This window comes from Coregonus lavaretus (assembly GCF_964263955.1).
Source record: "Coregonus lavaretus genome assembly, chromosome: 3".
Taxonomy (NCBI): domain Eukaryota; kingdom Metazoa; phylum Chordata; class Actinopteri; order Salmoniformes; family Salmonidae; genus Coregonus; species Coregonus lavaretus.
This window is the reverse complement of record NC_139990.1, coordinates 1,587,061-1,601,834: the sequence shown is the minus strand read 5'-3', so window position 1 is coordinate 1,601,834 and position 14,774 is coordinate 1,587,061. Positions and strand designations below refer to the sequence as shown.

Sequence of the window (14,774 nt, the reverse complement as noted above, 5' to 3'; positions counted from 1 at the left end):
AGAGAGACGAATGACGTTCGATTGAAGATACATTCTTGAACATAAAAGGTATCTTCAAGGTTACTTAATCCATGCTTTCCTTTTGGTAACAATGTTTTACTAAATTGGTTTGAATGGAATTGAATGCATAATGTATTGAGCCAGATTAGCCTTTCCAAAATGAAGCTAGCTGTCAAGATGATGAGGCAAAACCTTATTTTGTGTTTGTATGAACAATCTCCTTGGTATGACAGTTATAGCTTGGTGGTCAACCACATCTGTCAACTGTGTAGTTTATCTTCAGTAAAGATATCCCCCCTCAATTCTGAATGATGGGGTCATTTTTGCACAAATTACCCCATTTGTATGTCAATAAATTGTTTCATGATTGTGTTCTTATAACGTTACCAGAGCAGTTAACTCTTATTATGTTGAGCAGCCCATGCCCCTTAGAGTCAGAGATGATAACACTCATTGAATTTACTGTACGCTACCTCTGCAGGCCAGATGAACAACCTGACGCTAAGGACCAGGCCCAAATCTCCCGGACCAGGCCCAAATCCCGGTCATTCGCATGAAGAGGAGACGCAGATCCGGCTGCCTTGTGAGAATTCGTAGGCGAGTGGGTAACCCGCCTGTACCATCCGTTCTATTGGCCAATGTGCAATCACTGGAGAATAAACTCGAAGAGCTCTGTTCGAGACTATCCTACCAACGGGACTTTAAAAACTGTAATATCACAGTGTCATGGCTGAACGACGACATGGATAATATACAGTTGGCTGGGTTTTCCGTGCATCAGCAAGACAGAACAGCTACCTCCGGTAAGACGAGGGGTGGTGTTCTGTGCCTATTTGTCAATAACAGCTGGTGCGCGATCTCTAATATTAAGGATGTCTCAGGCAGAGTACCTCGTAGCTGTCTATTTACCACCACAAACCAAAGCTGGCACTAAGACCGCACTCAATGAGCTGTATAAGGCCATGAGCAAACAAGAAAATGCTCATCTAGAAGCGGCGCTGCTAGTGGCCTAGGACTTTAATGCAGGGAAACTTAAATCCATTTGACCTCATTTCTACCAGCATGTCACATGTGCAACCAGAGGGGAAAAAAAGTCTAGACCACCTTTACTCCACACACAGAGACGCATACAAAGCTCTCCCTCGCCCTCCATTTGGCAAATCTGACCATAATTATATCCTCCTGATTCCTGCTTACAAGCAAAAACTAAAGCAGGAAGTACCAGTGACTCGCTCAATACGGAAGTGGTCAGATGACGCGGATGCTACGCTACAGGGCTGTTTTGCTAGCACAGACTGGAATATGTTCTGGGATTCATCCAATGGCATTGAGGAATATACCACCTCAGTCACCGGCTTCATCAATAAGTGCATCAACGACGTCGTCCCCACAGTGACCGTACGTACATATCCCAACCAGAAGCCATGGATTACAGGCAACATCCGCACCGAGCGAAAGGCTAGAGCTGCCGCTTTCAAGGAGCGGGACACTAATCCGGATGCTTATAAGAAGTCCCGCTATGCCCTCAGACGAACCATCAAACAGGCAAAGCTTCAGATTTCTTATAAGCATCCGGATTAGTGTCCCGCTCATTGAAAGCGGCAGCTCTAGCCTACTACACTGGCTCTGACGCTCGTCGGATGTAGCAGCGCTTGAAAACTATTACGGACTACAAAGGGAAACCCAGCCGCGAGCTGCCCAGTGAAGCGAGCCTACCAGACGAGCTAAATGCCTTTTATAATCTCTTCGAGGCAAGCAACACTAAGGCATGCATGAGAGCACCAGCTGTTCCGGACGACTGTGTGATCACGCTCTCCGTAGCCAAATGTGAGCAAGACCTATAAACAGGTCAACATTCACAAAGCCGCGGGGCCAGACAGATTACCAGGACGTGTACTAAAGCATGCGCGGACAAACTGGCAAGTGTCTTCACTGACATTTTCAACCTCTCCCTGACCGAGTCTGTAATACCTACACTACCGGTCAAAAGTTTTAGAACACCTACTCATTCAAGGGTTTTTCTTTATTTTTACTATTTGCTACTTTGTAGAATAATAGTGAAGACATCAAAACTATGAAATAACACATATGGAATCATGTAGTAACCAATAAAATGTTAAACAAATCAAAATATATGTTATACTTCAAATAGCCACCCTTTGCCTTGATGACAGCTTTGCACACTCTTGGCATTCTCACAACCAGCTTCATGAGGTAATCACCTGGAATGCATTTCAATTAACAGGTGTGCCTTGTTAAAAGTTAATTTGAGCCAATCAGTTGTGTTGTGACAAGGTAGGGGGGTATACAGAAGATAACCCTATTTGGTAAAAGACCAAGTCCATATTATGGCAAGAACAGCTCAAATAAGCAAAGAGAAACGACAGTCAATCCAGAAAATGTCAAGAACTTTGAACGTTTCTTCAAGTGCAGTCGCAAAAACCATCAAGCACTATGATGAAACTGGCTCTCATGAGGACCGCCACAGCAATGGAAGACCCAGAGTTACCTCTGCTGCGGAGGATAAGTTAATTAGAGTTCCCAGGCTCAGAAATTGCAGCCCAAATAAATGCTTCACAGAGTTCAAGTAACAGACACATCTCAACATCAACTGTTCAGAGGAGACTGTGTGAATCAGTCCTTCATTACATTTTAGTCATTTAGCAGACGCTCTTATCCAGAGCAATTAGGGTTAAAAGCCTTGTTCAAGGGCACATCAACATATGTTTCACCTAGTCGGTGCGGGGATTCGAACCAGCGACCTTTTGATTACTGGCCCAACGCTCCTAACCATTAAGCTACCTGCCGCCCCATGGTCAAATTGCTGCAAAGAAACCACTACTAAAGGACACCAATAAGAACAAGAGACTTGCTTGGGCCAAGAAACACGAGCAATGGACATTAGACCGGTGGAAATGTGTCCTTTGGTCTGGAGTCCAAATTTGAGATTTTTGGTTCCAACCGCCTTGTCTTTGTGAGACGCGGTGTGGGTGAACGGATGATCTCTGCATGTGTATTTCCCACCATAAAGCATGGAGGAGGAGGTGTTATAGTGTGGGGGTGCTTTGCTGGTGACACTGTCTGTGATTTATTTAGAATTCAAGCCACACTTAACCAGCATTGCTATCACAGCATTCTGCAGCAATACGCCATCCCATCTGGTTTGGGCTTAGTGGGACAATCATTTGTTTTTCAAAAGGACAATGACCCAACACACTTCCAGGCTGTGTAAGGGCTATTTTACCAAGAAGGAGGGTGATGGAGTGCAGCATCAGATGACCTGGCCTCCACAATCCCCCAACCTCAACCATATTGAGATGGTTTGGGAGGAGTCGGACCTCAGAGTGAAGGAAAAGCAGCCAACCAGTGCTCAGCATATGTGGGAACTCCTTCAAGACTGTTGGAAAAGCATTCCAGGTGAAGCTGGTTGAGAGAATGCCAAGAGTGTGCAAAGCTGTCATCAAGGCAAATGGTGGCTATTTGAAGAATCTCAAATATAAAATATATTTTGATTCGTTTAACACTTTTTTGGTTACTACATGATTCCATATGTGTTATTTCATAATTTTGATGTCTTCACTATTATTCTACAATGTAAAAAAAATAAAGAAAAACCCTTGAATGAGTAGGTGTTCTAAAACTTTTGACCGGTAGTGTACGTGTTTCAAACAGACCATCATAGACCCTGTGCACAAGAAAGCAAAGGTGACCTGCCTAAATGATTACCGCCCCGTAGCACTCATGTCGGTAGCCATGAAGTGCTTTGAAAGGCTGGTCATGGCTCACATCAACACCATCATGCCGGAGACCCACTCCAATTCGCATACCGCCCCAACAGATCCACAGATCACGCAATCTCAATCGCACTCCACACTGCCCTTTCCCACCTGGACAAAAGGAACACCTATGTGAGAATGCTGTTCATTGACTACAGCTCAGCGTTTAACACGATAGTGCACACAAAGATCATCACTAAGCTAAGGACCCTGGGACTAAACACCTTCCTCTGCAACTGGATCCTGGACTTCCTGACAGGCTGCCCCCATGTGGTAAGGGTAGGCAACAACACATCTGCCACGCTGATCCTCAACACTGGGGCCCCTCAGTGGTGCATGCTTAGTCCCCTTCTGTACTCCCTGTTCACCCACGACTGCGTGGCCAAGCACGACTCCAACACCATCATTAAGTTTGCTGACGACACAACAGTGGTAGGCCTGATCACCGACAACGATGAGACAGCCAATAGGAAGGAGGTCAGAGACTTGGCAGTGTGGTGCCAACCTCTCCCTCAATGTGAGCAAGACAAAGGAGCTGATTGTGGACTATAGGAAAAGGAGGGCCGAACAGACCCCCATTAATATCGACAGGGCTGTAGCGGAGTGGGTCGAGAGTTTCAAGTTCCTTGGTGTCCACATCACCAATGAATTATCATGGTCCAAACACACCAAAACAGTCGTGAAGAGGGCACGACAACACCTTTTCCCCCTCAGGTGACTGAAAAGATTTGGCATGGGTCCCCAGATCCTCAAAAAGTTATACAGCTGCACCATCGAGAGCATTCTGACCAGTTGCATCACCGCCTGGTATGGCAACTGCTCGGCATCTGACCGTCAGGCGCTACAGAGGGTAGTGCGTACGGCCCAGTACATCACAGGGGCCAAGCTTCCTGCCATCCAGGACCTATATACTAGGCGGTGTCAGAGGAAGGCCCAAAAAATGGACTGTTCTCTCTGCTTCCGCATGGCAAGCGGTACCGGAGCGCCAACTCTAGGTCAAAAAGGCTCCTTAACAGCTTCTACCCCCAAGCCATAAGACTGCTGAACAATTAATCAAATGGCTACCCAAACAATTTTTTTGCGCTGCTGCTACTCTCTGTTTATTATCTATGCATAGTCACTTTACCCCTACCTACATGTACATATTACCTCAATTACCTGGACTAACCTGTACCCCCGCACATTGACTCGGTACCCCCAGTATATAGCTTCTTTATTGTTATTTTGTTCTTATTTTTTCTTTACTTTAGTTCATTTAGTAAATATTTTCTTAACTCTTCTTTTCTTAAAACTACATTGTTGGGGCCTCCCGAGTGGCGCAGCGGTCTAAGGCACTGCATTGCACTGCTAGAGGCGTCACTACAGACCCGGGTTCGATCCCGGGCTGTTTCACAACCGGCTGTGATCAGGAGTGTCATAGGGCGCTGCGCAATTGGCCCAGCGTCGTCCGGGTTAGGGGAGGGTTTGGCCAGGGGGGGCTTTACTTGGATCATCGCGCTCTAGCGACTCCTTATGGCGGGCTGGGCACCTGCAGGCTGACCTCGGTCAATAGTTGAACGGTGTTTCCTCCGACACATTGGTGCGGCTGGCTTCCGGGTTAAGCAGGCAGGTGTTAAGAAGCGCGGTTTGGCGAGTCATGTTTCGGAGGACGCGCGACTCGACCTTCGCCTCCCGAGCTCGTTGGGAAGTTGCAGCGATGAGACAAGATCGAAATTGAGGAGAAAAAGGGTGTAAAATAAAACAAATAACAAAATGCATTGTTGGTTTTAGGGCTTGTAAGTAAGCATTTCACGGTAAGGTTTACACCTGTTGTATTCAGTTCATGGAACATCAGGCCGGGGTGGGGGGGTCATTTAGTTAGTCATTCTACTCCATATTTATGAATTCATTAATTCCTCATACTGTACATTGTATTGTCTTGCCATTACATAAGGTTTCATTGTTCATGTTATATTTTTTCAGATTTCTGAAGCGTACCCAGATTACCACCTGTCTGACACGAACAGTGAGGGAAAAAAGTATTTGGTCCCCTGCTGATTTTGTACGTTTGCCCACTGACAAAGAAATGATCAGTATATAATTTTAATGGTAGGTTTATTTGAACAGTGAGAGACAGAATAACAACAACAAAAAATCCAGAAAAACGCATGTCAAAAATGTTATAAATTGATTTGCATTTTAATGAGGGAAATAAGTATTTGACCCCTCTGCAAAACATGACTTAGTACTTGGTGGCAAAACCCTTGTTGGCAATCACAGAGGTCAGACGTTTCTTGTAGTTGGCCACCAGGTTTGCACACATCTCAGGAGGGATTTTGTTCCACTCCTCTTTGCAGATCTTCTCCATGTCATTAAGGTTTCGAGGCTGACGTTTGGCAACTCGAACCTTCAGCTCCCTCCACAGATTTTCTATGGGATTAAGGTCTGGAGACTGGCTAGGCCACTCCAGAACCTTAATGTGCTTATTCTTGAGCCACTCCTTTGTTGCCTTGGCCATGTGTTTTGGATCATTGTCATGCTGGAAAACCCATCCACGACCCATTTTCAATGCCCTGGCTGAGGGAAGGAGGTTCTCAACCAAGATTTGACAGTACATGGCCCCGTCCATCGTCACTTTGATGCGGTGAAGTTGTCCTGTCCCCTTAGCAGAAAAACACCCCCAAAGCATAATGTTTCCACCTCCATGTTTGATGGTGGGGATGGTGTTCTTGGGGTCATAGGCAGCATTCCTCCTCCTCCAAACACGGCGAGTTGAGTTGATGCCAAAGAGCTCGATTTTGGTCTCATCTGACCACAACACTTTCACCCAGTTCTCCTCTGAATCATTCAGATGTTCATTGGCAAACTTCAGACGGCCCTGTACATGTGCTTTCTTGAGCAGGGGGACCTTGCGGGCGCTGCATGATTTCCATCCTTCACGGCGTAGTGTGTTACCAATTGTTTTCTTGGTGACTATGGTCCCAGCTGCCTTGAGATCATTGACAAGATCCTCCTGTGTAGTTCTGGGCTGATTCCTCACCGTTCTCATGATCATTGCAACTCCACGAGGTGAGATCTTGCATGGAGCCCCAGGCCGAGGAAGATTGACAGTTATTTTGTGTTTCTTCCATTTGCGAATAATCGCACCAACTGTTGTCACCTTCTCACCAAACTGCTTGGCGATGGTCTTGTAGCCCATTCCAGCCTTGTGTAGGTCTACAATCTTGTCCCTGACATCCTTGGAGAGCTCTTTGGTCTTGGCCATGGTGGAGAGTTTGGAATCTGATTGATTGATTGCTTCTGTGAACAGGTGTCTTTTATACAGGTAACAAGCTGAGATTAGGAGCACTCCCTTTAAGAGTGTGCTCCTAATCTCAGCTCGTTACCTGTATAAAAGACACCTGGGAGCCAGAAATCTTTCTGATTGAGAGGGGGTCAAATACTTATTTCCCTCATTAAAATGCAAATCAATTTATACAATTTTTGACATGCGTTTTTCTGGATTTGTTAGTTGTTATTCTGTCTGTCACTGTTCAAATAAACCTACCATTAAAATGATAGACCGATCATTTCTTTGTCAGTGGGCAAACGTACAAAATCAGCAGGGGATCAAATACTTTTTTCCCTCACTGTACATCAAGTAGACTACGAAAATTGTGATTTTCTCTATGGCCACTCTGGACATGGCCATGATCGCACTCTCTTTGAGTCACACACACTTTAGTGGCTTTCAAATATACCTGAGGGTTTCCAGTCCCCAGTTCCCTTTAACATTGTTTCAACTTTGTCACAAAATGTGCCTCTCATTTTACAGATGCCTTCTCAATGAAGACTGGAATTCTTCGCCGATTATCTCCCATAGAAGTGAAGGTGTGTTCCATTGGGAATGACTGGCATCACACATTTGCCAAAAAAAAAAGGCTAAAATAGCCAGTAGGACCTAAAACTATTCTGTCTGAATAGATTATTTTATGATACAGTCATTGTTTTAATTGTAACAAAGTGTATATTTTTGTACTGAATCTATGTTAATACCTCATGCTCAGCAATTCATAAATACATCAATAATGACAGTCAAACTCAAGAACATTGCGTCAGTGTTTGCAAAAAAAAATAAGTGCTGTGTCTGTTGGTCTTTAAAACATGCTTTCTGCCCATCGAAAAACAAGACAAATGGGAAACTTCTGTTCTTTTAATAAAATTGTTGAAAACAAATCAATTCATGAATAATACTTTTAAAAAAGGTAATCTCACAATTGAATGGTAAGCCATTATACTTGGACTGAAAGAAGAACATCTACAGTGAATAGTACTGCTCCCAGTGACGGCCCATTCCAGTCAAAAAGATAGGGAGGACTCAGGTACTGCATTTGATCACACAAATGTACTCTATAATTCAGAATTGGCAACAATTAAAAAATTTGACATATTGAGCGAGTCAACTTTTGCATGGTCATAAATATGCTATAGACATGAAACCACCAGCATCCAAGTGGTAAAAAAATATTATTTTTTTAAATTATAAAAAGTTAAAAAATGTAAAACACTAAAAATTCTAACATGAAAATAGTGATCCCAGATCACCAAAAATATTTAGACAATTCACATATTTATTTTCACCATAACACTGAAAACATGCAATAAAACAAAATGGGGTTGTTGTGTCAATAACAATTGGACCATCTTCCTGACAATTTTGTTACTGAACGCTTTCCCAAAACAAAGTTACTATTCCAGTACCTATAATATCCCTTATTCATGACTTTGGGTTTCCAAACGTCTTTTTCAAAGGTTCATCGTCAGGGCAGTTTGTGAATTATTTCCCTTCTCTGCCATAGTTTCTGGTGAAGAACGAGGGGGATTCGTGACCATCTTTATCAAGAGTTCATCATCGGAGTTCTCCTCTTCCCCTGGCAAATAAACAAACAAACAACTATAGGTGCTACATAATAGGTAGAGAATGGCCGACTTCAATGTTATCTATCAAACAGTGCAGCTGTAGACTGTGTCAAAGATATTCCAAATGGGAAGGGAAATATACAATAAGAGGAATTCTTACCTGCACTTCTTTCACCTGTGTTTCCCACGTTGGCTCTATCGTTATCTTCCAAGACTTCTTTAGTGTCACATTTCTCCAGAATAACCATAAGGTTCTTCATTGGTGGATTTCTCACCATCTTCTTAATCAAGGGCTCATCGTCTGAGCTGTCATCCAAAGAACCTGATAAAGCAATACAAATCCAACTATTGCATACAGTGAGGGAAAAAAGTATTTGATCCCCTGCCGATTTTGTACGTTTGCCCACTGACAAAGAAATGATCAGTCTATAATTTTAACGGTAGGTTTATTTGAACAGTGAGAGACAGAATAACAACAACAAAAAATCCAGAAAAACGCATGTCAAAAATGTTGTAAATTGATTTGCATTTTAATGAGGGAAATAAGTATTTGACCCCTCTGCAAAACATGACTTAGTACTTGGTGGCAAAACCCTTGTTGGCAATCACAGATCAGACGTTTCTTGTAGTTGGCCACCAGGTTTGCACACATCTCAGGAGGGATTTTGTCCCACTCCTCTTTGCAGATCTTCTCCAAGTCATTAAGGTTTTGAGGCTGATGTTTGGCAACTCGAACCTTCAGCTCCCTCCACATATTTTCTATGGGATTAAGGTCTGGAGACTGGCTAGGCCACTCCAGGACCTTAATGTGCTTCTTCTTGAGCCACTCCTTTGTTGCCTTGGCCGTGTGTTTTGGGTCATTGTCATGCTGGAATACCCATCCACAACCCATTTTCAATGCCCTGGCTGAGGGAAGGAGGTTCTCACCCAAGATTTGACGGTACATGGCTCCGTCCATCGTCCCTTTGATGCGGTGAAGTTGTCCTGTCCCCTTAGCAGAAAAACACCCCCAAAGCATAATGTTTCCACCTCCATGTTTGACGGTGGGGATGGTGTTCTTGGGGTCATAGGCAGCATTCCTCCTCCTCGGAACACGGCGAGTTGAGTTGATGCCAAAGAGCTCCATTTTGGTCTCATCTGACCACAACACTTTCACCCAGTTCTCCTCTGAATCATTCAGATGTTCTTTGGCAAACTTCAGACGGTAATGTATATGTGCTTTCTTGAGCAGGGGGACCTTGCGGGCGCTGCAGGATTTCAGTCCTTCACGGCGTAGTGTGTTACCAACTGTTTTCTTGGTGACTATGGTCCCAGCTGCCTTGAGATCATTGACAAGATCCTCCCGTGTAGTTCTGGGCTGATTCCTCACCGTTCTCATGATCATTGCAACTCCACGAGGTGAGATCTTGCATGGAGCCCCAGGCCGAGGGAGATTGACAGTCCTTTTGTGTTTCTTCCATTTGCGAATAATCGCACCAACTGTTGTCACCTTCTCACCAAGCTGCTTGGCGATGGTCTTGTAGCCCATTCCAGCCTTGTGTAGGTCTATAATCTTGTCCCTGACATCCTTGGAGAGCTCTTTGGTCTTGGCCATGGTGGAGAATTTGGAATCTGATTGATTGATTGCTTCTGTGGACAGGTGTCTTTTATAAAGGTAACAAACTGAGATTAGGAGCACTCCCTTTAACCCTCCCGTTGTCCTAGGGTCAAAATGACCCGCCACTGTGTTGAACCAACTTTATTAAATTTTTATATTTTTGGGATCATTTGTGAGAAGGAGGCAGTGAGACTTTAAAGAAAGTATCACTGCCTCCTTCTCACAAATGATCCAAAAAATATAAAAATTAAATAAAGTTGTATAAAAGACACCTGGGAGCCAGAAATCTTTCTGATTGAGAGGGGGTCAAATACTTATTTCCCTCATTAAAATGCAAATCAATTTATAACATTTTTGACATGCGTTTTTCTGGATTTTTTTGTTGTTATTCTGTCTCTCACTGTTCAAATAAACCTACCATTAAAATTATAGACTGATCATTTCTTGTCAGTGGGCAAACCTACAAAATCAGCAGGGGATCAAATACTTTTTTCCCTCACTGTAACAAGACACAACCTATTATATTCTAGGGTGTATTTTGGATTGTGTTGAAATCTATGCTTCGACAAGTGCTGAAAAAGTATTCTCACCTTCACTTGTGCTTTGAACAACTTTGGTGCTCCGTCTGATGACTGCTTTGTTCACAATGTCTGCTCTGGTCTTCTTTCTGGCTACCACAGTCTTTCCTGATACACTCCTCTTCTTTGCTGGTGTCGTGGTCTTCTTTACAGCTTTATGAGGCTTCTTAACTAGATTTATCAAGGGCTCGTCATCAGAATCAGAGCCCACCTCTTCCTCTGACAATTCAAACAGGATGAAGGAAAAATATGAGAGAAATTCAACGACCCATCTATAACATGATCTGTCAGCATACTGCGCAATAACTTTAAAAAAGTTGCTCTGCAGGATTAGTTACCTCTGCTTATTTCCCCTTTAATTTGACTACAGTTGTTGTTGTTGGATTCCTTAGCGACACACCTCTTCGGTATTGTCCTGTCGGTCTCTTTGGATGGAGACCTCTTGGTCAGATGTATTAATGGCTCATCATCAGAGCTGTCATCCGAGGTCTCTGATCATGCAATCAGAAAACAAAACTATCGAATTATTATCTCCTAAATATTATGGTCATAAGTGAAAGCATGGCGCCGAGAGGCGATAAGTATTCTCACCTATCCTCCTGTTGTGTTTTTTCAAAACTCTACTGGGTTTTTTAATGCCAGGCGTTGTTCTGGCTGTAGTGGTGGGGGTCTTTGTTCGCTTTTGTGCCTTGAGTTTATCGACCATCTTAATCAGGGGCACATCATCTGAGCTGTCACCGGATGATGAGTCTAGTTACATAGAAGACAATATGAACAGGAAAGCAACAGTTTAGTCCCGCTAAATCCATTTAGCTAATTCCCGTGTATATATATTCTAAATAGAAGAATTGAGGAAGTAGTCTCACCTGTGCTTATGTTATTAGCGTTCTTGGAGTTATTTCTACACTTCTTCACATCGTTCACCTCTCTTGCTGTGTTGAATGGTCTCTTTTTGAATGGCAACGATGTCTGTTTAGGGATCTTTTTAACCATCTTTATCAAGGGCTCATCGTCTGAGCTATCATAGGAGTCCTCATTCTGAGTTGAACCTACAATTACGACATAGACAAAACAAATTGATACCTCCTTCCGTTCAGAATAGTAGTGTGTATGGTACAGTATTCAGGGCATTGCCTAGATTTTGAGGAGCTAGAGAGGGGTTCTCACCTGTGATTTTGTTGTTTGTCTTCTTGATGCCATTACCTGTTCCTCTTTTGATATTAGTAGTCCCTGGTCTCTCTGCTTCTACAGTGGCTTTTTTAGGTCTGGGAATTTTATTCACCAACTTCGTCAAGGGCTCATCATCTGAGGTGTCATCCAACCCTAATCTCATAAACAGTGAATATGATGACCAACAATATATAATTAGAAATATATATACAGTACCAGTCAAAAGTTTGGACACACCTACTCATTCAAGGGTTTTTCTTTATTTTTACTATTTTTTACATTGTAGAATAATAGTGAAGACATCAAAACTATGAAATAACACATATGGAATCATGTAGTAACCAAAAAAGTGTTAAACAAATCAAAATATATTTTATATTTGAGATTCTTCAAATAGCCACCCTTTGCTTTGCACACTCTTGGCATTCTCTCAACCAGCTTCACCTGGAATGCTTTTCCAACTGTCTTGAAGGAGTTCCCACATTTGCTGAGCACTTGTTAGCTGCTTTTCCTTCACTCTGCAGTCCGACTCATTCCAAATCATCTCAATTTGGTTGAGGTCGGGGGATTATGGAGGCCAGGTCATCTGATGCAGCACTCCATCACCCTCCTCCTTGGTAAAATAGCCCTTACACAGCCTGGAGGTGTGAAAAACAAATGATAGTCCCACTAAGCCCAAACAGATGGGATGGCGTATCGCTGCAGAACGCTGTGGTAGCCATGCTGGTTAAGTGTGCCTTGAATTCTAAATAAATCACAGACAGTGTCACCAGCAAAGCACCCCCACACCATACCACCTCCTCCTCCATGCTTCACGGTGGGAAATACACATGCAGAGATCATCCGTTCACCCACACCGTGTCTCACAAAGACACAGCGGTTGGAAACAAAAATCTCCAATTTGGACTCCAGACCAAAGGACACATTTTCACCGGTCTAATGTCCATTGCTCGTGTTTCTTGGCCCAAGCAGGTCTCTTCTTCTTATTGGTGTCCTTTAGTAGTTGTTTCTTTGCAGCAATTTGACCATGAAAGCCAGATTCACACAGTTCCCTCTGAACAGTTGATGTTGAGATGTGTCTGTTACTTGAACTCTGTGAAGCAATTATTTGGTCTGCAATTTCTGAGCCTGGGAATTCTAATGAATTTATCCTCTGCAGCAGATGTAACTCTGGGTCTTCTATTCCTGTGGCGGTCCTCATGAGAGCCAGTTTCATCATAGCGCTTGATGGTTTTTGCAACTGCACTTCAAGAAACTTTCAAAGTTCTTGAAAGTTTCCGTATTGACTGACCTTCATGTCTTAAAGTAATGATGGACTGTCGTTTCCCTTTGCTTATTTGAGCTGTTCTTGCCATAATATGGACTTGGTCTTTTACCAAATAGGGTTATCTTCTGTATACCCCCCCTACCTTGTCACAATACAACTGATTGGCTCAAACGCATTAAGGAAAGAAATTCCACAAATTAACTTTTAATTGAAATGCATTCCAGGTGACTACCTCATGAAGCTGGTTGAGAGAATGCCAAGAGTGTGCAAAGCTGTCATCAAGGCAAAGAGTGGCTATTTGAAGAATCTCAAATATAAAATATATTTTCATTTGTTTAACACTGTTTTGGTTACTACATGCTTCCATATGTGTTATTTCATAGTTTTGATGTCTTCACTATTATTCTACAGTGTAGAAAATAGTAAAAAAATAAAGAAAAACCCTTGAATGAGTAGGTGTGTCCAAACTTTTGACTGGTACTGTATATATATATATATATAATAGGTGTTTAAAGATTTTAATTTCACTCTAGTGTTCGCTCACCAGAATCTTTTCTTTTGCTATTCTTTGACTGAGGATCAGGTTCTTGGTTCTGGTCTTTTTCACTCTGGGTCCCATTGGGCTCAATGGGCTGCGGCTTCTTCTTTACTAATGCAATTAGGGGTTCATCATCGGAGCTGTCATCCAAGGACTCTAACGGTACTGCCAGAAAACATGTTAAAAGAATACAACTGCTACCTATAAGTCATTGCATATGTTCGAGGGGCATATTCACCTGTGCGTGTCTCCACCATGTTTTGACTTCCACTTCTTTTGCTCAATCTGAAGCTCAAGTTAAAAGGCGCGAGGATGTACACAAAATGGAATACTCAAATAACACACTGTTGTATTTGCCTTGTAATATTATGTAAATGTAGCTAGCGATTTACTCAAAAGGAAAAAAAGGTCGATCCGTCGATTGCCTTTTCAAGATATACAAGACTGCAATATGTCAATTTCCTTTTGTTTACACTTGCTAGAAGCACTAAGCTCTGCGCTAGAACAGAGAGGGAAAGGCAAAGCGAGAGGTTTTACTCCGGCCAAAATCTTTCCACGAAATAAACCCACAACGTGAGGAATTATTTTATGGAGGTCGATGAGAGTGTCGAATTTGGTCAACAAAAAATGTAATTGCTCATTTGCTACGTGAGGCTTATTTGATCGAATAGAAGTTTCAAAATGGTTAGGTTGAATGCTCTGATATAAGTAGACGCACGTGGCATTTTGGCAACGACTTTATGTTTATATTTTTTATTTGATTTAATTTATTAATTTATTTTAAATCCCAGCCCCCGTCCCCGCAGGAGGCCTTTTGCCTTTTGGTAGGCCTTCATTGTAAATAAGAATTTGTTCTTAACTGACTTGCCTAGTTAAATAAAGGTTAAATAAAACACATTAAAAAAAATATAATTTGAGTTGTGCCTGTTGTCATAGAGATAGGTAGAGGACTCATCATAGCTATAATAAT

The 14,774-nt window shown here is 42.7% G+C and overlaps 1 protein-coding gene across 3 annotated transcripts; it reads right to left on the bottom strand.

The window, feature by feature from the left end:
* Nucleotides 1–7,933: 7,933 nt before the first annotated feature.
* On the bottom strand, nucleotides 7,934–14,310 carry LOC311114072 (uncharacterized protein). Of its 3 annotated transcripts, none has more exons than XM_084157152.1 (9): nucleotides 14,043–14,310; nucleotides 13,811–13,969; nucleotides 11,997–12,152; nucleotides 11,696–11,878; nucleotides 11,421–11,579; nucleotides 11,168–11,320; nucleotides 10,842–11,048; nucleotides 8,815–8,976; nucleotides 7,934–8,665 (listed from the first exon to the last, which is right to left on the bottom strand). In XM_084157152.1, the coding sequence occupies exons 1-9, from the start codon at nucleotides 14,059–14,061 to the stop codon at nucleotides 8,541–8,543; spliced, it is 1,323 nt and encodes a 440-aa protein (XP_084013278.1). In that variant the 5' UTR covers nucleotides 14,062–14,310; the 3' UTR covers nucleotides 7,934–8,540. The 3 variants fall into 3 exon arrangements, with proteins under 3 accessions (XP_084013278.1, XP_084013279.1, XP_084013280.1); XM_084157153.1 differs by having other exon boundaries at nucleotides 13,811–13,960; nucleotides 14,043–14,150; XM_084157154.1 differs by having other exon boundaries at nucleotides 13,811–13,915; nucleotides 14,043–14,150.
* Between the last annotated feature and the right edge of the window lie 464 nt (nucleotides 14,311–14,774).

Bases quoted from the DNA above. Each gene is read 5' to 3' on its own strand.
- LOC311114072 (XM_084157152.1), bottom strand. The intron at 8,977-10,841 runs GTGAGAATACTT...TTGCTTTATCAG, and splicing joins TGTTCAAAGCACAAGTGAAG to GTTCTTTGGATGACAGCTCA. The intron at 8,666-8,814 runs GTAAGAATTCCT...TTTATTTGCCAG, and splicing joins CACAGGTGAAAGAAGTGCAG to GGGAAGAGGAGAACTCCGAT.